Here is a 23,661-nt window from a genome sequence, read left to right as displayed (position 1 = left end):
TTGATAAGTTATAGTTATAGACTTTTTGCTTAAGAATTCTCTTCCTCAGGTCCTGTTTTTTTGTTGTTGTTTTGTTTTTAAGAAATTAAGGTCATTAAGCAGGATGTAAATGTACAGTATAAATTTATTAAAAGATAAAGGGCTGATCAGAGGTATTGAAAAATCCATGCCACATGCAGTAAATTTTTGCTTGATATAAAGTGTCAGGAAATGAGACCAAAATTGCCTTTGAGTTGCAATCAGTGCTGTAGAGAAAAAGCATATTTTGCCTTCCTTACTAAGATGAAGGAGTAATGTTTTCATAAGAAGAAACTGTCAAACGTGTATTAAATAAATGAAGCATAAAACAAGCTTTCCTGCAGTTTCAAGCATGCTTGGATTTTAATAACAAGCATTTATTCCATGAATGAAAAGTTATATTTGTATCCTACAAGAAAGGCTCTCCACTCTACGCTGGGTACTTTCAGTTTTTAACATTCTCCAATACAGATGAAGTCAGTGATTTGCTCTGCCATTTCACATCACATTTTGATGTTGGTGTTTATGGGAGAGATAAGAGCCTGGACTAAAGAGGGGAGAGCAATGGGAAAGGATCCTTCCAGTGTTAGTTGGAGAGTGTAAGGGAATGTGGAAACAGATAGACTAGAATTAAGACGGGATGCGGAAGCTAAAGCCCAGTAGTGTGCACTCATCAGCATTGTGTCGGTGTCTCAGGTACCCCTCCGTACCAAATTCTGGATTTAGAAAAGGGCAAAGGTCATGTTGGAGGACAAATAAGGTGGGAAACAGGAGGGTTTCAGAGTTCCATCCTGATAATGTTATGAGATCTAATCTATGTTTTATGTAAGAGAAGCTAGGTAGCTTTGCTAAGCCCAAACTGGGATTCAGAGACTGACAGTGCTGGTGAGCTGGTGACACCCTGGGGCATCTATTTACATGTGTCGCTAGGTGTGCGGTTGGCAGTTTTTTTAAGCTAAAGAATTACAGAAGCATTTGGGAAGCTGGGAGAGGAGCAAAGACAATAAGGGGAACCTCAAGGTGACACGATGGCATCTGCTCCCGTCTGGCCTGAGAGACTGCATGGTGGCCCCTGTGGAGAGCAAGGTGAATTCCAAAAGAGAAAGAGTTGTTTTGACAGAAGACTTTGTGAAGCTCGGGGTATTCGCAGTGTGGCTTTAGCGCTCAAGCTAGGACAGGACACACAGCTCTAGGCTTAGGTCCCAGGGCGACCTTCCCCAGAAAGGCCACTCCAGGGGATGAGCAGCGGGGTCTAACCGCGGCTGGCAGAGCAGCTACAAGCTGGAGGGGGCTGGCAACAGGCACCATAGCAAGGTGACTTCATGGGCCAGAGGAGAAAAGCACAAGCAGACTTGTTTCTGAGGATATGGTCACATCCCTGGGGCCTCTCAGAAAACCAGGAGAATCCAATGGGCAAAACGCTGAAGCACTATCACACAGATGGACCCAAAGACCCTTGTCATCTGGCTATTAGTGTTAATGTGACCTCACTTCTCCTCTCAGGCAGGATGAGTTTGCACTGAGATTGCATAAGAAAATGATTAATAATTGAAACATTACCAAGGTCATTATCCTATTATGTAATGTGAATCTAAGGTCACCTAGAAATTAGAAATGAATGAATCCAATAAGAATTGCTGGATAATTAGACTAGAGGCATAATTTTGGCATACAAAAAGAAACCCAAATCTATACTTTAAGCCAAGGTTCCAATCCTTCTCATTCCTCAGAGAGAAATGGACAGGAAATGACTTAAGAAAATAAGCCATCATATTTCCACTTTGTATGTCCCCAGACACCTTTGAGGAGATTTCTTCAAAGGAGACAAGATGTGTTCTGCCATTTTTAGGAGTGGAGTGTGGGTGACCCCAGCAGAGTGTTTACCATCCACCCACTGAACAGCAGGAAAGATCAGCTCTATCCATCAGGCGAAGCCATCTATCACTCACTGTAGGAACAAGGAAGGGAATTTTGGAACCCTCCATTGTTGTTAGAGCCTCCCTTTGCTCATACATAAACACACACACACACACACACACAAACATTTTTGACCACATAAAAGTAACTGAGGGACAAAGCATCTTGGTCACATAAGAGAAGACTAAGGCTGAAAAAATCTTTACAGCATCTTATCTATTTACCTCCTGAACCCACTAACATTGTTGATGTAGTCCTTTAGAGGCATCCACAGTTTTCAATTTCATCTCATATAAAGATCAGTGCCAACCACTGAAGATATGGAGGCAGCAATATTCTGAGCCACTTCAGAACCAACAGCTTAATTGAAACATCAAACCGAGGCCCTCACGCAATATTTATGGCTATAGTTTGGTTTAATGCCTTATATAATTGGTACTGACATACACAAGATTTCCATCAAGTCTTTATATCCTTTCACAGAGGAGTCTACTATTCTACATATGAAGTAAGCAGCAAAAAGCGTATTCAATCTCATAAAACCTTTTAAACCATAACAGTATGATATGTCATTATGTGTGTGATAAAAACAGAATTATAAATCATGGTACAAAATAGCACAAAATTTGTACCATGATTTATAATTTTGTTTTCTTCCTCATCTTATCCAAAAAGCTGAGAAGTCATAATTCTGCCACCTGCTTTTGGATAACTAGTTGGCCTTATTCCTTTTCTACTAACTCTTTTCTAAACATTTGCATTTACATTTGTAAATCTAGGAAAACAGGGAGCTTTTTTTATTTTTAAGGAGCAGCTTCCACTTTCATTTTCAGAAGCTCTGAAATCCAGTAAATCCAGTTATGCATTGCAATATACCCTAGCATATGAGTGCAGATAACTTTTCAAAATGACCCCAAAACAATGAGCCTATTTCAGAGAGACTTTAGAAATAAAGAAACTACCCAAAAGCCTGTCTCTATCAAGAGCTGTTTTCATCTGTCAGTAATATAATGGAAATGCTAATACATCTTCCTTTAAGAGCTCGAATCTCAAAATGAGGTCTGTTATCTGCCATCTATGGGTATACCACAAACCGTCCCAGAACTCAGTGTCTTCAAACAGCAACCATTTTGTTGGTTCACCGTTCTTAGGGTCAGAAATTCAGACAAAGCTTGACTAAATGGTTGTTCTGTTGGTCTCTTAAATAGGGTGAACAATTTATCTTGTTTGCCTGGGATTTTCCCAGTTTTAGCACTAAAACTAAAAGTTCAGCATCTGGGGAGACTCATCAGTCTCAAGCAAACCAGGACAGTTGGTCGCCCTGTACCTGGGGTCTTTCATGGGGTGCTGGGCATCTGGTGGTTCAGCTGGAGCTGGGTGATCTAAGACCATCTCACTTGCATACATGGTAGTTGGTGCTGATTGTCATCTGGGCCACGTGTCTCCAACAGGCTTCCTGAAGTAGTAAGAAGGGGTGCAAGCCTCAGTGCATAAGACCTGTGCTTGCACCACATTCGTTGATGTTGGCTACACCAAGTCACCTGGCCAAGCCAGTCAGTGTAGGAGTGTACCACACAAGGGCGTGGACACAGAAACCACAATTCATTGGGACCATTATTCTTACCATCTAACATAGAGTCGCATTCCATTTAGTTCAGATGTAACAAATCTGAGATCCCCATCTTATTAATGCTGTTACTTCGGGAGTCTGTCCTCTACTGGTAAGTCAAAGAACCCCTCATTCCTGGGATACAATCCAAGTTAACTATTGTTTCTCAGAGAGAAAAGCAGAAAACCTCTGTTTGTTGCTATTTTTGCTGTTGTTGCCACTTATTATTGTTAAAAAAAAATAAAAATTCCAGCAGTTTGGTGCAGTCTAGTGGAAGAAGTAAGAAGTGAAATGCTGCTAAGACATAAATCATTCATTTATTCAATACTTCCTCAGAGTCCATGGAGCAGAGAGTAGCCCTTGGTTTACTCAACACTGCTGTCTCCGGGCACAGGCCTGGGCACTCAGTGGGAAACCTCTTCACTTACACAATTGGTTCAGTTCCCATGCTATCGGAGCCATTTTTCCCATTATACATCTGTCGTTCCAAGATGGATGAGTCAGGAGGAAGCACAGCCTTCTATGATTGGAATCCATTTTTTCCTCCACTTCTGCATCCTAGCCTTCCAGAGAGGCCACCTTTCTCCCAGCCCAGGAGCCCCTAGAGTGACCATCTCCTTGCATATACCAGAACAACAGTCCTCTCTCATCCCCATAGAACCTCGTGACACCATAAAAAGTAAACAAATGATACAAAAACGGTAATTTTTAAAGATAAATTATACAAATGAATGTCTCTGTAGTTATTTAGTCACTCTTTTCAAAATTCTAATTTAAGCAATGCTTTCATACTTCAAAGGACAAAGTGTTCAAAAACAGTGTTTTAACCTGAAATGTCATTTTACTCCACAATTGAATTCTAGTTGAAAATAATCATATTTTAGCTGCCAGTGTTCTGAGTCGTGGGCCAACTAAATATTTCTGGTTATATAATTGAAAATTATGTGGTTCATCTTTATGCTTATAGACTTGGCTTGACTGAGTCCTGAGGGAAACTGTGCCATTTCATTGCTGATCAAATTCACATTGCAAGCCACATGTCCGGAATGCTGACTGTGGCCATTGAAATGAATGGAAATTGTGAGCCAGTTAATTTTCTAAGAGGTCAAATTGGCAGTCTCCTTTAGTTTACTGAACCTAAGTTTTAATAGTAAGTAATTGTTTTAAATAAGTTTATTTATGTATGTTTATCTTTCCATATAATGTCTTTTTTTATTATCCTGATCCCCAAAGATTATACAAGATGCATTAAAACTTGAAATAATGTTGTCTAAAAATGTGAGAAAGTAGGCAAAAATAAGCCAGAGAATTTTTTTTTTTTGTTTTTTGTTTTTGAGACGGAGTCTCGCTCTGTCCCCCAGGCTGGAGTGCAGTGGCCGGATCTCAGCTCACTGCAAGCCCCGCCTCCCAGATTCCCACCGTTCTCCTGCCTCAGCCTCCCGAGTAGCTGGGACTACAGGCGCCGCCACCTCGCCCGGCTAGTTTTTTGTATTTTTTAGTAGAGACGGGGTTTCACCGTGTTAGCCAGGATGGTCTGGATCTCCTGACCTCGTGATCCGCCCGTCTTGGCCTCCCAAAGTGCTGGGACCACAGGCTTGAGCCACTGCGCGCAGCCCAGAGAATTTTTTTCGATTAAACTCCACCATTTTTTTCATTTATGGCATAAATAGTCAATATGTGAAATAGAGAATATTCGGAAGATCAGCAACTCCTTAGAATGCTATAGGAAAGTCGCTCAAGGCTACAAGCATTAAGTACTGTATCTTGGTTTAGAGAAGATGACCAACTACACACTTTGAAAAATGCATTCACAGATGAAAACATAAAGAGTTTCTTGCTGATACCGAATAAAGAATGGTGTTAGCACACTTTACTGTATAGCCTGATTAATTTAAAATTTAGCTAAGTTTAGAATATAAAAATTGTTATAGAAAAGTAAATTAGTCTACCATAACTAAAAAGGAAAGCATATTTATTACCTTATTTAACAGACTTAACATAAAATAGAAAATTGATTTCTACTAAATATTCAGAAAAGTCATGTATTTCTATGGCCTGTAGAATAAAAAATCTTCGGTAAGAACATGTTGCTTCATGATCACATTAATTTTAAAAGGCATCTCATGGATAACAGGTTTGTATTAGTAGCAAAACTCAAAGCCTGATTTGTGATATTGTGAGCAATATTCATAAAGTACATTAATATGTTAAAATTTACATGGACACAGAGCTACATTAGAACACACTTGCAATGTGTTAACACTTTCAGGGAAACAAAAATAGCAAGAATATTTTGCAAGAAAACAAACAATGTGAAAATAAACAAGTGAGAGATTGTAGGCAATGGAGCCCATAGCTAAAGTTTCAAGTAATTAATATTATATTTAAAGCAAAAGACTGGAAAAACATGCTCAAAATAATAAACTACTCTTTTTCATTTCCTCTAATGAAAAAACAGTGTGACACACTAAAATCTTTTATCTTTAATGTATGAAGGAAACAGTCATCCTTGTTAACTTCAGTACAACACTGCATAATAGTTAACTCCTATTTTGGTGGTGGAGTATGAATTTTAATCCACAAACTCAGTTGTGCATAATACGCCACAATTTAAATTTTCCTTAGAGCCACTTATTTCCAACAGAATACAAAAAAGGTGTTCATAATATAATTTCATCTATATAAAATGGTGCTCATAATAAAATATCATTTAAACCTTTTTAAAAGGTAATTGGCCAATTAAACAAAAATAATAATAATACAACATGGGGATTTAAAACATGTGTAAAAGTAAAATGTATGATAACAAAGACATAGACTGGGGGAAGAGAAATGCAGCCATACTCTCAATAGCTTTTTATAATATATGTGTGGTGACATAATACCACTGGAACATAAACTGTAATAAAAGAAAGATATATGCCATAAACCATTACAATAACAAAGAAACCACTTAAAATGAAGAAACAAGGAGTACTGTTATGTCAAAAGGATAATAAATGAAATTATGAAAAATATTCAGTTAATCAAAAGGAAGACAAAAAAAGGGGAAAGAAAACAACAGATGAGACAAATAGAAGAGAAAGAGGAAGATTATAGATTTCAACCTAAACACATGAATAATCATATTGAAAGTAAGTGATCTAAATAACACAGTTGAAATGCAAGATGCAAGTATATGTTACCCATAAGAAAACTATTTTAAGCGTAAAGACACAAAGAGTTTAAAAGTAAAAAAATAGAAAAAGTTATAAATACTAGTATTTAGATAACGCAAATCCAAATAAAGCTGGAGTGACTACAATAATATCAAGACAAAATAGATGACAGAGTGAAGAATATTATTAGGGATAATAAAAGTCATTTCATAGCGATAATAAAGTTAATTCATCAAGAACAACAACAACAAAAAAAGCCTGAACATTTATGCACCTATTAAGAGAGCCACAGAAACATGATGCAAAAAACTGACAGAATAGCAGGAAGAAATAAACAAATCCGGAATATAGTCATAGATTTCAATACCACTCTTTCCGTAATTGATACATCAAGGTGATGTAAAATCAATAAGAATATAGGAGATTCGAACAACACTATCAACCAACTTGACCTAATAAATATTTATAGAACACTGTATCCAACAGGAATAGAATACACATCCTTTTCAAATACACATGGAACATTTACCAAGATAGACCATATTCTAAGCCATTAAAATGTCACAATAAATTTAAAAGAATTCAAGTCATACCAAGTATATTCTCTGACCACAATGGAATTAAATTGGAAATTAATAACCAAAGGATCTCCAAAAAATTCCCCAAATATTCGGAAACTAATTATATACTTATATATAACCTGTATGTCAAAAAATAAAAGAGAAATTAGAAAATATTTTGAACTGAATGAAAAAAATAACATGATATATTCTTATATTTGTAGTAGTCTACTAAAGCAATAGTTAGGAAGAGATTTATAGCACTAAACACCTATATTTTTAAAAAGTCACAAATCAGTTATCTCAGTTTCCACCTTAAATAACCAGGAAAGAAGAGCACATTAAATCCAAAGTAAGTGGAAGAATTAAAATAATAAAGACTAAAGAGAAATCAATGAAATATAAAACAGAAAAACGATAGAGAAAAATCAATGAAACCAAAAGTTAGTTCTTTCAACAGAGTAACAAAATTGATAAGCCTCTAGACAGACTTACTAGGAAAAAACAGAAATGATACAAACGCATTAACATTATTAGTAATTATGGAAATGCAAAATAAAACCAAAAGAAGATACCACTATACACCTATTATCATGACTAAACTTCAAGACTGACCATAACAAGTATTGATGAGGACATGAAGCAAATGGAACTCAATACTGCTTCCAGGAATAGAAAGTGGTACAGCCACTCTTGAAAACAGTTTGGCAGTTTCTTGAAAGATTAGACATACCTACTACATGATCGAGTTATTCCACTTAGAGGAATTTTTCCAGGAGAAATGGAAGCACGTATCCACACAAAGATTAGTACACAAAGTTTATGGCAGCTTCATTTGTAATATCCCAAAATGGGAACAACCCAAACGTCCATTAACAGGTGAATGGATAATCAATTGCGGTAAATTCATACAAATAGAATACTACTCTGCAATTTAAAAATAATGAACAATTGATACATGCTACAGCATGGATGCATCTCAAAATAGTTATACTGAATGAAAGAAGCCAGACCCCCCAAAAAAGTATACTTTATAATTCTATATATATAAAATTGTAGAAAATGCAAACTAATCTACAGTGACAGAAAGCAGATCAGTCATTGCCTGTTGGAAGGAAATGAGAAGAGATTACAAAGAGACATGAGGAAACTTTGACAAATAACAGATAGGTCCACTTTCAGTGACGGCTGCATGGAGATACACACAAGTCAAAATCTATCAAATTGTACACTTAAAATATGTGCAATCAATTGTATGTCAATTACACAACAATTAAGCTGTTTTTAAAACTCATGGACAAATATGAGTAAAGACATAAATACAGTAAATAAAAAGTTTATTTCTTACCTGTCATTCACACCAATCAAGACAGGAGATACTAATTTATTTAGGTCTTTGTAGGAACATCAATAAAGGTACAGGAGATTCATCTGAATTTATGTTATTATATGTCTAAAATAACCTGAGATACACTGCATGGGTTTTTTATAAACTCATTAAGAAAACAAGATTATTGTGTTTCTGACAATTTGCAATAAAAACCCAACCTAGAATTTTTCTTGCCCAATATCTTTAACACCATACCTATGGTAGTTCTAGTTTTGGGATTCATTGTGCACGGCGTAAGTTTTGGTGCACTTTGTCTCATGTTTTACACAATCAAATAAGAATATATTTGTATGACTTGGGACCTTTCTATTTGCAGTTCAGATTAAATAAGACTGAGAATTTCTGACTACTTATAACTAACACTTGCAGAAGCAATGCTTACAATGGGTAAAGTTTTCTTTGGGGAACTGCAGCCGATAAATGTTACAATCCTCGTTTGTTGCAGCTTCAGTTGTAATTCCGCTCTGAAATTCAGTGGGTGAAAAATGGGAAAAGATCAGGCTGCTAGAGAGAGGGATAAAGTAAGGCACATATGATTCTTGGATTTTTATTACAAACAAAATAAAAAATTACATGAGAGAGTTTCTTTATATTATTTTCTGAATTCTGCCCACTTTCCTAGGGAAAAACCTAAATCCCTCTTCCAGTCTTGCAATCTCTTCGTCTGCATAAAGCCTACATCTTCAAAAAATTCCTAGACTGAAGTAACTAAATCAGGTACCATCTTAGCATGCAAAGTCTTTGAATTATATAATACACTGAAGACAGATTCAGGTTTATGTTCTCCAAGTGGCTCATAAAGCATTACCAAGACTAAGTTCTCAGTTGATCAATAAATTAGTGTCTACTATGGTTATGCATATCTTTTTGTGTATATCAACGTTTAAAATGGTGTACTGTTATTTATAAATATCCTTTGTTTCAAAAAAATTTTCAAAACAGTCACATCAATTATGTGTTTTTATCAATTTGCTTGATCTGCATAAGGGTGTTCTCTGTTTCACATCCATTTGTATGTAGTTATCTCTCTTCGCCTCCAAACATTGAAACAGAAACAGTGTTGTGGTGAAGAGCCCTAGCCCAGCCTCACCACACACTAGCCTCAGTCTTGGGCAACATTCCACCTCTTCTGCGTGATTCCTCGAACCGTGCATAGGGATGTTTGTTGTTCACAGGGTTGTTGTGAGGATTGATCAAGGTAATTAGATATAGATCTTATCCTTTAGCCCAGCACATAGTGAGCAGTCAAAAAATAAATAAACAAGAACACCTTTGAACTGCAAAAACATTTAGGGCAGGGCCCACCAAGTAGTTATAATTATCTTATTACATGAATGCATCCTAGCAGGAGTGGAATACTTGAAAATTACTATTTAATCAAAATTAATATTTCTTAGAAAGGCAGAGAAGGCCTAAAAAGAATATAATGAAATGTATTATATTGAAATGAAATGAAATGAAATATTATGAAATTGAAAATATATATAAAATGAAAAGACTTAGTTTAAATTTCAACTTTAGCACATTAAACAACTAATTCTGGTTGCTTGTTTTATTCTAACCAGCCAATTTGTAGTTTGTAAATTGGACATGACCTGTTCATAGTAGATGCTTGGTGAATGCGTACTGAGAGATTACTCAAAGATGTTGTCTACAAAAAAGCATTTTCAATACTTTTATCTGTCTGATAGAATAAGATCCCTTTACTTTGGGGAAAACCATAAAATTGAGTGATATTTCTCACTTTATGGGTCATTATTACTCATGTAGCAATATTTCTCATTAACAATAAACCAGTGGAGCAAATGTGGCTCTACAGGGCAATTGTTGCATTAAAACCTGAACTGCAAATATTTAATGCTCACAAGAATTTTTCTCCCTCCCCACCCATGTCCACTTAGGTGACAGACCCAAGAGAACCCTATACCCACTTACAGAAAACCAGTGCTGAAAAGTTCCACACAGCTGACCGCTAAAACATATCTCGAATTTTACTTTTTTCCCAAGCGAAATGCCGTTGTCTGTAATGTTCATAGTCCTTTAAAGATTATTTTGTTCATTTCACAGGTCTCCTGTTATGGCTGGAGGTCTCTTTGCTGTGGATCGGAAATGGTTTTGGGAATTGGGTGGCTATGATCCAGGTTTAGAAATCTGGGGCGGAGAACAGTATGAAATCTCTTTTAAGGTAAGCCCCAAGACCCTCTTCACACTATGTCTACATAATTTTGACAATTCTGATAGAATATCAGCATGTTACTTTGTGACCTATGTTCTGGGATGACTTAATAATGATAATAGACATGTCACCTTCCCAAGTGAGCTCTTGTAGTTTCTTTCTTTTTTGGTTTTTGTTTTTATTTTTCTTGATATATAATCATTATACATATTTGTGGGGTACATGTGAAATTTTGATACATGTATACAGTGCATAATGATCAATTCAGGGTAACTGGGATATCCATCACCTCAAACATTCATCTTTTCTTTGTGTTGGAAATTCTCCTCTAGCTATCTTGAAATATATAATAAATTATTGTTAACTATAATCTCCCTACTTGTGTAAGGCCATTTTTGCATTGCTATAAAGAAATATCTGAGCCTGGGTAATTTACAAGGAACAGAAGTTTAATTGGCTCACAGTTCTGCAGGCTGCACAAGAAGGTGGTGCTGGCATCTGCTTCCGGTAAGGGCCTCAGGAAGCTTTTAATCATTGTGGAAGGCAACAGGGAGCCAGCATGTCACATGGTGAAAGCAAAAACAAGAGACACAGGGAGAGACACAGGGGTGAGCTGCCACACACTTTTAAACAACCAGATCTCACGAGAACTCACTCACCAGCAAGGGGATGGCACTAAACCTAATTCATGAGGTATCCATTCCCCATGATCCAAACACCTCCCACCAGGCCTCACCTCCAACACTGGGGACCACATTTTGACATAAGATTTGGAGGGGACAAACAACCAAACTATATCACTACAGTACTGTCATATACTAGAACGTATTTCTTCTATTTAACTGTATTTTTGTACTCATTAACCAAATTCTCTTTTTACCCCCTCCCCACCCCCACTCCCTTCTATTTCCAGCCTCTGGTAACCACCAGTCTACTTTCTACCTCCATGAGATCAACTTGTTTAGCTTCCCATATGAACTAGGACATGGGATGTTTTTCTATGCCTGACTTATTTCACTTAAAATAATGACCTTCAGTTCCATCTATGTTCCCAGAAATGATAGGATTTCATTCCTTTTTATGACTGCATAATATTCCATTGTGTGTATATACTACCTTTTCTTTATCCATTCATCCAATGATGGACAGTTAGGTAACTATTGAGACCATTGCCACAAAAAAATGGGAATGCAGATATCACTTCTACATACTGATTCCTTTTCTTTTGAAAATATACCCAGCAGTAGGATTGCTAGATTATATAGTAGTTCTAGTTTAGTATTTTGAGGACCCTCCATACTCTTCCCCTAATTCCATATTACTTTGCATTTCCACCAACAGTGTAGGAGCCTTCCCCTTTCTCTGCATCCTTGCCAGCATTTTAAAATTTTTTGTCTTTGAAATAATAGCCAGTTTAACTTGGATAAGATATAACCTCAATGTGGTTTTGATTTGCATTTCTCTGATGACTAAAGATGCTGAACATTTTTCGTATACCTGTTGGCCATTTGTATGTCTTCTTTTGAGAAATGTCTATTCAGGTATTTTGCTCATTTTTAATTGAGTTATTTGAGAGGTTTTACTATTGAGTTGTTTGAGTTCATTATATATTCTGGTTATTATTTCCTTGTCAGATGGATAGTTTGCAAATATTTTCTCCCATCCTATAGGTTGTCTCTTCACTTTGTTGATTGTTTCCTTGCTCTACAGAAACTTTCTAGCTTGATGTAAATTTGTCTATTTTTGCTTTTGTTGCATGTGCTTTTGAGGTGTTACCTAAAAAAAATCTTTGCCCAGACTAGTGTCCTGTAGTGTTTCCCCAGTGTTTTCTTCTAGTAGTTTCATAGTTTGGGGTCATATAGTTAAGTCTTTAATCTATTTTTGGTTGATTTTTGTACATGATGAAAGATAAAGATCTAATTTCATTTTTGTTTTTATGGATATCCCATTTTCCCAGCATCGTTTATTGAAGAAACTGTACTTTTCCCCATTGAATGTTCTTGGCACCTTTGTCAAAAATGAGTTGGCTGTAAGTGCATGGATTTACTTCTAGGTTCTCTATTTTGTTCCATTGGTGTATGCATCTGTTTTTATGCCAGTACCATGCTATTTTGGTTACTATAGCTTTGTGGTATAATTTGAAATCAGGTAATGTGATGCCTCCTGCTTTGTTCTTTTTGTTCAGGACCACTTTAGCTATTTAGATCCTTTTTTTGTTCCCTTCAAATTTTTGGATTTTTTTCTGTCTCTTGTGAAGAATGTCATTGGTAATTTGATATGGATTACATTAATTATTTATATCATTTCAAGTAGTGTAGAGATTTTGACAGTATTAATTCTTCCAACCAATGATCATGGTATATCTTTCCATTTTTTATGTGTCTTCAATTTCTTTCATCATTGGTTTGTACAGATTACTTCACTTCTTTAGTTAAATTTATTCTTAGGTATTTTTGAGCTATTATAAATGGTATTGTTTTCTTGATTTCTTTTCAGATTGATTTCTGTTAGTGTACAGCAACTTTATTGAATTAATTCATCAGTTCCAAGAACTTTTGGTGGAGTCTTTAGATTTTTCTAAAAATAAGATCATGTCATCTGCAAAGATATTTTGACTTCTTCCGTTACAACTTTGATGCCCTTTGCTTCTTTTTCTTGCCTAATTACTCAGGCTAGGACTTTCAGAACTAGGTTAAATAAAAGTGTTGAAAGTGAGCATCCTTGTCTTGTTCCAAACCTTAGTGGAAAGGCTTTCAATTTTCCTCCTTTCAGTGTGATTTTACATGTGGGTTTGTAATGTATGGCTTTTATCATATTGAGGTATTTTCTTTCTATATCCAATTTGTTAAGAGTTTTTATCATAAAAGAATGTTAAATTTTACCAAATACTTTTTCAGCATGTATCAAAATGATCATAATCTTTTTGTCCTTGAGTCTCTTGGTGTGATGATTTGCATATGTTGAACCATCTTTACATCTTTAGGATGAAGCCCACTTCATTATGGTGAATGTTCTTTTTAATGTCTTATTGAATTATGTTTTGTTTAGGGTTTTTACATCTATGTTTATGAGGAACATAGGCCTATAGATTTTGTATGTGTATGTACTTGTCAGGTTTAAGTATCAGGATAATACTGACATTATAGAATGAGTTTGGAAGAATTCCTTCCTCTTCGATTTTTTGAAATAGTTACAGTAGAATTGGTATTAGTTCTTCCTTAAAAGTTTGGTAGAATTCAGTAATTAATCCACCAAGTGTTGGGCTTTTCTTCAATGAGAGACTATTACTGCTTTGATTTCATTATTCATTATTGATCTCTTCAGGTTTTCTTTTTCTTCATGGTTCAATATTCATGGGTTGTGTATTTACAAAAATTTATCTATTTCTTCTAAGTTTCCAATATTTTGATGTATAGTTGTTCATAATAGTCCTTAACAATCCTTTGTGCTTCTGAGGTCTCAGCTGTTATGTCTCCTTTTTCACTTCTGATTTTATTTACTTGAGTCTTCTCTCTTCCATTCTTAGTCTAGCTAAAGATTTGTTACATTTGTTTATCTGTTTAAAAAATTGGCCGGACACTGTGGCTCACAACTGCAATCCCAGCACTTTGGGAGGCCGAGGCGGGCAGATCACAAGGTCAGGAATTCAAGACCAGTCTGATCAACATGGTGAGACCCCGGCTCTACTAAAAATATAAAATTAGCTGAGCATGGTGGCATATGCCTCTAATCCTAGCTACTCAGGAGGCTGAGACAGGAGGATCGCTTGAACCCAGGAGGCCGAGGTTGCAGTGAGCTGAGATTGCACCATTGCACTCCAGCCTGGGCAACAAGAGCAAAAAACTGTCTAAAAAAAAAAAAAAATCAATTTTACACTTCATTGATCTTTTGTATTATTTTATAGTATCTATTTTTAACTTTAACTTTTATTTTAGATTCAGGGGATACACATGCAGGATTGTTGCAAGTGAATATTGTGTGCTACTGCAGTTTGGGTTATAATTGAATGCATCACCCAGATAGTGAGCATGGTATCCAATAGGTATTCAAATAGGTTCTTTAACCATTGACCCCCTACTCTCCACCTCTCTTGTAGTGATCAATGACTTTTGTTCTCTTATTTATTTCCATGTGTACCCAATGCTTATCCTCCTCTTATAAATGAAAACATGTGGTATTTGATTTTCTGTTACTGCATTAATACGCTTAGAATAATGGCCTCTAGCTGCATCCATGTTGCTGCAAAGGAAATGATTTTGTTCATTCTTTACGGCAATGAAGTATTCCATGGTGTATATGTACCACACTATCTTTATTCAGTCCACTATTAATGGGCACATAGATTGATTCAATGTCTTTACTATCATGAATAATGCTGCAATGAACATGTGAGTACATGTGTCTTTTGGTAAAATGGTTTATTTTCCAATGATTTATTTTCCTTTGGACATATACACAGTAATGAGATTGCTGGGTTCTATTTTTAGAACCAGCAACCAACCACCAGCATGGTAGTTCTATTTTTAGTTCTTTGAGAAGTCTCCAAACTGCTTTCCCCAGTGGCTGAACTAATTTACATTCCCACCAACAGTGTATAAGTGTTCTTTTTTCTCTGCAGCCCTGCCCCTGCTGACATATTCTATTTTTACCTTTTTTTTTTTTTGAGATCTAGTCTCACTCTGTTGCCCAGGCTGGTGCCATGGTGCAATCTCGGCTCACTGCAACCCCCATCTCCTAGGTTCAAGTAATTCTCTTGCCTTGGCCTCCCATGTAGCTGGGACTACAGGCACCTGCCACCATGCCTGGCTAATTTTTCTATTTTTTGTAGCAATGGGGTTTCCCCATTTTGGCCAGGCTAATCTTGAACTCCTGACCTCAGGTGATCTGCCTGCCTCGGCTTCCCAAATTGCTAGGATTATAGGCATGAGCCACCATACCTGGCCTCTATTTTTACTTTTTAATAATAGCCATTTGACTGGTGTGAGATGATATCTCATTGTGGTTTTGATTTGCATTTATCTTATAATTGGTGATGTTAAGCATGTATCAATATGTTTTTTGGCCACTTGTATGTCTTCTTTTGAGAAGAGTCCTTTGCCCACATTTTAACGGGGTTATTTGTTTTTTATTTGTTGATTCATTTAGGTTCCTTATGGATTCTAGATATTAGACCTTTGTCAGATACGTAGTTCGCAAATATTTTCTCTCATTCTGTGGGGTGTCTGTGTACTCTGTTGATAGTTTCTCTTGCTGTGAAGAAACTCTTAAGTTTAATAGGCCACACTTGTCAATGTTTGATTTTGTTGCAATTGCTTTTGAGTTCTTACTCATAAATTCTTTGCCAAGGCCAATGCCCAGAAAAGCATTTCCTAGATTTTCTTCTACAATTTTTATAGTTTGAGGTCGTACACTTAAGTCTTTAATCTATCTTGAGTTAACTTTTGTATATGGTGAGAGGTAGGAGTCCAGTTTCATTCTTCTGCACATAGATATCCAGTTATTCTAGCACTATTTATTGAATAGGAAGTCCTTTTCCCATTGCTTATTTTTGTCAAGTGGATATCCAGTTATCCCAGCACTATTTATATAATATGGAGTTCTCTTCTCATTGCTTATTTTTGTCGACTTTGTACAAGATCAGTTGATTGTAGGTATGCTGCTTTATTTCTGGGTTCTCCAGTCTGTTCCCATGCTCTATCTGTGTTTTTGTACCAGTACCCTCCTGTTTTGATTACTGTAGTCTTGTAGAACAGTTTGATTTAGGTAATGTGGTACCTCCGGCTCTGTTCTATTTGTTTAGGATTGTCTTGGCTATTTGGGCTCTTTTGTTGCTTCCATATGAATTTGAGAATAGTTTTTTTCTAATTCTGTGAAAAATGACATTGGTAATTTGACAGAAATAGCGTTGAATCTATAGATAGTTTTGGATAGTATGGCTATTATAACAATATCTATTCTTCCAACCCATGAGCATGGAATTTTTTTTTTCATTTTTATGTCATCTATGATTTCTTTCATCAGTGTTTTGTAGTTCTCCTTGTAGAGATTTTTTACATCCTTGGTTAGTGTAGTCCTACATTTGCTTTTGTGTGTGTGGCTATTGTAAATGAGATTGTGTTCTTGATTCAACTCTCAGCTTCAATGTTATTTATTGGTGTATTAAAATACTACTAAATTTTGTACATTGATTTTGTATACTGAAACTTCACTGAAGTCATTTATCAGGTCTGTAAGCCATTTGGCAGAGTCAGTGAGGTTTTCTAGGCATAGAATCATATCATTAGTGAAGAGAGGTAATTTGACTTCTTTTCCTATTTGGATGCTTTATGTTTCTTTCTTTCAAAGAAAGTGGGACTACCAGTACTATGTCGAATAGGAGTGGTAAGGATGGGCATCCTTGTCTTGTTCCAGTTCTTAAGGAAAATACTTCCAGCTTTTGCCCATTCAGTATGGTGTTGGCTATGGGTTTGTCATAGATATCTTTTATTATTTTGATATATATTTTTAATGCCTAGTTCATTGAGGGTTTTTGTCATGAGAGGATAATGGGATTTATCAAAAGCATTTTCTACATCTATTAAGATGATTATATGGGCTTTGTTTTTAATTCTGCTTATGCGGTGAATCATGTTTATTGATTTGCATATGTTGAACCAGCCTTACATACCAGGAATGAATTAGCATCCCATGGTGAATTAGCTTTTTGAGGTACTGCTGAATTTGGTTTGCTAGTATTTTATTGAGGATTTTTGTGTCTATGTTCATCAGGGTGATTCACCTGTAGTTGTCTTTTTTCTTGTGTCTTTGTCAGGTTTTGACATCAGGGTGATACTAGTTTCATGGAATGAGTTAGAGAGGAGTCCCTTCTCATTGATTTTTTGGAATAATTTTAATAGAATTGGTACTAGCTCTTCTTTGTATGGTTGATAAAATTTGGCTGTGAATCCATCTAGTCTGGGCTTTTGTTGTTTGCTGGTTTTTCACTACTGATTCAATTTCAGAACTCGATATTGGTCTATTCAGTATTTCCATTTCTTCCTGAATCAATCTTGGGAGTTTGTGTACTTCCAGGAATTTATTCATGTCCTCTAGATTTTCTAACTTGTATGCACAGAGGTGTTCATAACAGTCTCTGAGGATCGCTTTTATGTCTGCGGAATCCATTGTAATGCCTTCTTTGTTATTTCTGATTATGCTTACTTGCATCTTCTTTTTTTCTTTGTTAATCTAGCTAGCAGTTTATTGATCTTGTTTATCCTTTCAAAGAACCAACTTTTTATTTTGTTAATCATTTGTAATGATTTTTGAGTCTCAATTTCATTTAATTCTGCTCTGACTTTCATTATTTACTTTTTTCTGCTAATTTTGGGGTTGGTGTGTTTTTGTTTTTCTAGTTTCTCTAAGTGTAATGTTAAATTGTTAATTTAATGTAGGTGTTCAGAGCTATAAGCTTTCTTTTTAATATTGCTTGTGCTGCATCATAGAGATTTTAGTATGTTATGTTTCTGTTTCCATTTACTCCAAAGTCATTCAGGAGCAACTTGTTTAGGTTCAATGTAATTGTGTGGTTTTGAGGGATACTCTTAGTATTAATTTTTATTTTTGTTCCACTGTGGTCTCAGAATATGCTTAGTATGAATTTGATTTTTTTGAATTTATTGAGACTTGCTTTATGGCTAAGCATGTCGTTGAGGTTAGTGTATGTTCTGTGTGCCAATGAGAGGGATGTATATTCTGTGGCTGTTAAGTGGGATATTCTGTAGATGTCTGTTTTGTCCAATTGGTCAGGTGTTGGATTTAAGTCCAGAATTTCTTTGTTAGTTTTCTGCCTCAATGACCTGTCTAACACTGCCAGTGTGGTTTTAAATAGTCCCTATTATTGTGTGACTAAGTCTTTTCATAAATCTAGAAGTACCTGTTTTATGATCTGGGTGCTTCAATGTTTGGTGCATATAGATTTATAATAACTAAGTCTTGTTGTTGGATTCAACCATTTGTCGTTATGTAATGACCTTCTTTGTCTGTTTTTACTGTTTTTGGTTTAAAGTCTGTTTTATCTGATATAAGAATAGTGACCTCTGCTCTTTATTGTTTACCATTTGCATAATAGATCTTTCTCTATCCCTTTCCTTTGAGCCTATGGGCGTCATTACATGAGAGATTAGTCTCTTGAAGACAGCAGAAGATTGGGTCTTTTTTTTTAATCCAACTTGCCACCCTGTGCCTTTTAAGTGGGCCATTTAGACCGATATGTGAGGTTTTGATTCTGTCATGGTGTCAATGGTTGGTTGCTTCATAGTCTCAATTGTGTAGTTGCTTTATAGGGTCTATAGACTATAGACTTTTTAGGGTCTGTATATGTTTTTGTGGTAGCTGTTATCGATTTTTCATTTCCTTGTTTAGAGCTCCCTTTAACATCTTTTGTAAGGCGGATCTAATGGTAGCAAATTCCCTGTCTGGAAAAGATTTTATTTCTCCTTCAGTTATGAAGCTTAGCTTGAGGAGACATAAAATTCTTGTTTTGAATTTTTAAATTTAAGAATGCTAAAAATATGCCCCCAATCTCTGACTTATAGTGTTTCTGCTGTTATGATAGGGTTCCCCTCATAAGTGACATAACCCTTTACTCTGCCTTTAAGATTTATTTCTTTGCATTTACCTTGTAAAGTCTGATGACTGTATATCTTGGGGATGGTCATCTTGTATAGTATATTACAGGAGTTCTCTGAGTTTCTCAAATTTACATTTCAACCACTCTTGCAACATTGGAAATTTTCTTATATATTATATTCTCAAATATCTCTTCCAAATTGCCCATTCTCTCTTATTCTCCATCAGGAATGCCAAGAAGTCATCGGCTTTGTCTCTTTACATAATCCCATATTTATTGTTGCTTTTGTTCATATTTTCAGTTCTTTTTTATTTTTGTCTGACTGGGTCTTTGAGCTTTTATATTCTTTCCTCAGCTTGGTCTAGTCTTTTGTTAAGACTTCCAGCAGTATTTTGAAATTTTCATAGTGAATTTTTCAATTCCAAAAGTTCAGTTTAGTTCTTTCTTAATATGGTCATGTCATTGTTCAAGTCTTAAATTGTTTTTCTGGCTCCCATGCATTGGCTTTCAATTTTCTCTTGAATTTCATTGAGTTTGCTTGCAATCCAAATTCTGGATTTTATTATTGAGCTTCCTTGCCATTCAGACCCTGAATTCTATGTCTGTTATTTAAGACATTTCAATGTAGTTAGGATCCATTGCTGGGGAGCTAGTGCAATCCTTTGGATGTAAAGAAATGCTCTGACTTTTTGAATTGCCAGAGCCCTTCTCATATGAGGAGGCTGGCAATTCTTTTTCCTTTTTAAATTGTTCTACTATGGATGAGGCCTTTTGTTCTTATATATTATTTTTCCCTTGAGGGTTTCACTGTGGTGTATGTTGTGTATCGTTGATTGCCTTCATTTCTGAATGCTTTCAAATGCTGTATGGGCTCCTTACTTGTGGATAGGTTCCTGCTTTGGGTTTCACAGGTGTTGGGTGTTAAAGAAACTTTTTCTTTGGTGGTGTAATTCAGGATCTGAACCAGTACATGGCGCTTAAGAGAAAGGGCCAGAAGATAGGCTCTTAGCCAAGCTCTCCTTGGAGCTTACTGTTTTGTTGTCGTCTTTGTTCATATTTTTAATTCTTTTTCTTTTTTTTGGTGTTTTGTGTGTGTGTGTGTGTGTTTTGTTTTTGTTTTTGTTTTTTTTACTGCTGCATATGCACTTGCACCTTTTTGTTGTTGTTGTTACTGCTGCATATGCCATATGCCCTTACTCTTTAGTGGCCTGGAGATGGGAGATGGGGTGCAAGAGATGACTCCCTCACCAACTCCATTCCAGGGTCTTTGTAGAGCCCTTTTCAATTATTGGTGTTGCATCCGTGATTTCTTAGTCTCAAGTGAAACTTTGGCAAACTGCTTTCCCTCCTCCCTCAGGGGCAGCCCAAGGCAAGGTTTACGTCACCAGGAAATCCACAATTACTTAGGGACCTACTGGTCCTCTGAGCTTGGCAGAGTCAGAACAGGTTGTGGTGTGTGTCTGCAGGTGGTCTGGTGATGCAGTGGGTCAAGGGCAGAGGATACCCAGGCAGGACAGTAATACCATACATGTGGCACCCACGGCCTGCTGTTCTTAGCCCAGCAGACAGCTGTGGGGCCAACCCAGCTCACACTTGCCCAACCCAGTAAGTCTGCAGCATCTGCCCCAGGAGTGCGCCTGACAGTTGGACTTGTCCCAAACCTTCTGTGCCAAGATTGTTGGGCAGTTCCAGGTGTTCCACGCTGTAGGGATCCCTGAGGAAAAAGGTGCTACTGGCTAATAGTCCACACCCTTCCCAAAACAGTCTTGTTGAGAGAGGGACACTCAGCTCCCACACCAGCACACAAACCAGTGTATCATTCTTCTAAGTGTTCTGAGAGTGGTGGGTCCTCCCCTCCTCAAACTCAAGCCAAAGATCTCAGCTCCAGACCCCTGGACAGTGTACTCGAATCCTGGGGTTTTGGGACCAGGCCTACAGTTTTGTCTGCTGATCTCTCACTGCCCAGAGCTGACTGTGCTGAAGGAGCCAAACTACTCCCAGGCAACCAGCAAAACACTCAGGCAGGACAATGAAAGCTGCGCTGTGGGCACCTTCCTGAGGGAGTGACCAGGCAGGCAGTGTTGGGAAGATCTGGTCAACAAGGGGGCACATGGATCAGATGCACCCCAGTCCCATGGAAGAAATAACCAAGCCCTGCTCTTTCCCAGCTTGGCAGAAAGCAGGAGCTGTAGTCACTCAGTACAAGATAGAGAGCCTTGGGGGATGGGTACCTATGGTCACATTTTGTTGCAGCTGCAGTGTGCACTGCAAAACCTTCTGGGATCCATGCAGGTTTGTGCTCTTCCTCTGCCTTATCTCCAGGCAGTTCCCTCTGCCAATTCAAATGCCTGTAGAGGTCATAGGACCTCATGTATCTAGGATCCTAGATGTCCACAGTGGAAGTGTGGAGTCCCGGAGCTCCTTCACTCGCCCCTTCCTTAGGACCTAGTCAGGTTTGGGAGCTGGTCCTCAACATTCCCCAACTCCAGGCAAGCTTCCCAGCTTCTTCCCTCTTCAAACATGGTGTCTATGTCACCTATCAACTTTCAGTATTTTCTTTCAGAAGATCTGTTCAAAGTGTGATGGTTTACTCGATCTTTTGGTTCCTCTCAATGGGAGAGGTGTCTCAGCTATGTCTAATTAACCATCTTAGTTCAAGCACTGTTTTATTGTCTCAGTTTCATATATTTATGTTCTGATCTTTATTATTTCATTGATTTTGCTAATTTGAGGATTGGTTTGTTCTCGCTTTTCTTGAGGTGTATCATTAGGTTGTTTATTTGAAGTATTTGAAGTTTTTCTATTTTGTATGTAGGCATTTATTGCTGTAAACTTCCCTCTTCATACTGCTTTTGCTGTATCCCCTACATTCTGGTGTGTTGTGTTTCCAATTTTGTTTCAAGAAATATTTCAATTTCCTTCTTAATGTCTTCATTGACCCATTGGTCATTCAGGGCATGTTGTTTCCATGTACTGGTATATTTACAAAGTTTTGCTTTTTATTGATTCTGGCTTTATTCCATTGTGGTCAGACATGATTTCAACATTTTTTAATTTGAGACTTTTTTTTGTGGCCTAACATATAGTCTATCCTGGAGAATGTCATATGTGCTGATGAAAAGAATCTGTATTATGTATTAATTGGATGCAATGTTCTGTAAATGTCTGTTAGGTCCATTTGTTCTAGTGTATAGTTCAATTATGATGTCTGTTTGTTAATTTTCTGTCTTCCCATTTCTGAAAATGGGGTGTTGAAGTATTCTACTATTATTGTATTGCATTCTCTCTCTCCCTTTATAAATGTTAATATTTGCTTTATGTGTCCGGGTGTTTTGGTATTGGTATTGGGTGCACATGTATTTACAGTTGTTATAGCCTCTTGCTGAATTGATCTCTTTATCATTATATAATGTTCTTGTTTTGTCTTTTTTACAGTTTTGTTTTGTTTTTTTTTTTTACTTAAAGTCTCTTCTGTGTGACGTAAGTATAGCTGCTCTAGCTCTCTTTTTATTTCTATTTGCACAGAATAACTTTTTATCTCCCATCACCTCCAGTATATGGGTATCTTTATAGACAAACTGAGTTTCTTATAGGCAGCATAAGTCAGGTCTTGCTGTTTTAATTCTTTCAGTCACTGTGTCTTTTAATTGGAGAATTTAGTTCATTTATATTCAATGCTATTATTGATAACAATTTACTACTATCATTTTGTTACTTGTTTTCTAGTTGCTTTGTAACTCTTCTTTTCCCTTCTTTCTTTTTTCCTGTCTCTCTTTGTGGTTAAGTGATTTGCTCTGATAGTATTTTTCATTTGTTGCTTTTTACTTTAGTGTATATATTCTATACTTTTCATTTTTAGTGTATATATTATAGATTTTTGCTTTGTGGTTACCATGATGTTTACAAAAATCATCCTATAGTTATAACAAGTTATTTAAAATGATACCAACTTTGATTGCAAATAAAGAAAAAGAAAAGAAACAAACTGAAAAAAAAAACTATACACTTTACCTCTCTTCTCCCCTCACATTTTAAGTTTTGATGTCACAGTTTATCTTTTCATGTTGCATATATCTTAACAACTTGTTGTAGTTATTATTTTTAATGGTTTTGTCTTCTAGTTTTCTTACTAGATTCAGTTTCCACACCATGAATACAATATTAGTATAATAATCAAATTAATGTCCCTTTCTTTTGGTGTCATGGACTCCCTTTAGCATTT

General features: G+C 36.4%; 1 protein-coding gene across 2 annotated transcripts in view; it reads left to right on the top strand.

Moving 5' to 3' along the window:
• The window catches only part of GALNTL6 (polypeptide N-acetylgalactosaminyltransferase-like 6), a 1,244,620-nt gene that overhangs the window by 1,067,212 nt on the left and 153,747 nt on the right, over positions 1-23,661 (top strand). For both annotated transcript variants that reach the window (XM_011959608.1, XM_011959609.1), the window contains one exon: positions 10,720-10,837. In XM_011959608.1, coding sequence (XP_011814998.1) covers positions 10,720-10,837 — 118 coding nt within the window. The remainder of the gene's footprint in view (positions 1-10,719; positions 10,838-23,661) is intronic.

This window comes from Colobus angolensis, unplaced genomic scaffold (genome assembly GCF_000951035.1).
Source record: "Colobus angolensis palliatus isolate OR3802 unplaced genomic scaffold, Cang.pa_1.0 Scaffold5, whole genome shotgun sequence".
In the NCBI taxonomy this organism is placed as follows: Eukaryota; Metazoa; Chordata; class Mammalia; order Primates; family Cercopithecidae; genus Colobus; species Colobus angolensis.
Note: the sequence above shows the minus strand (reverse complement) of the source record. Positions and strands in the feature narration are given on the sequence as shown.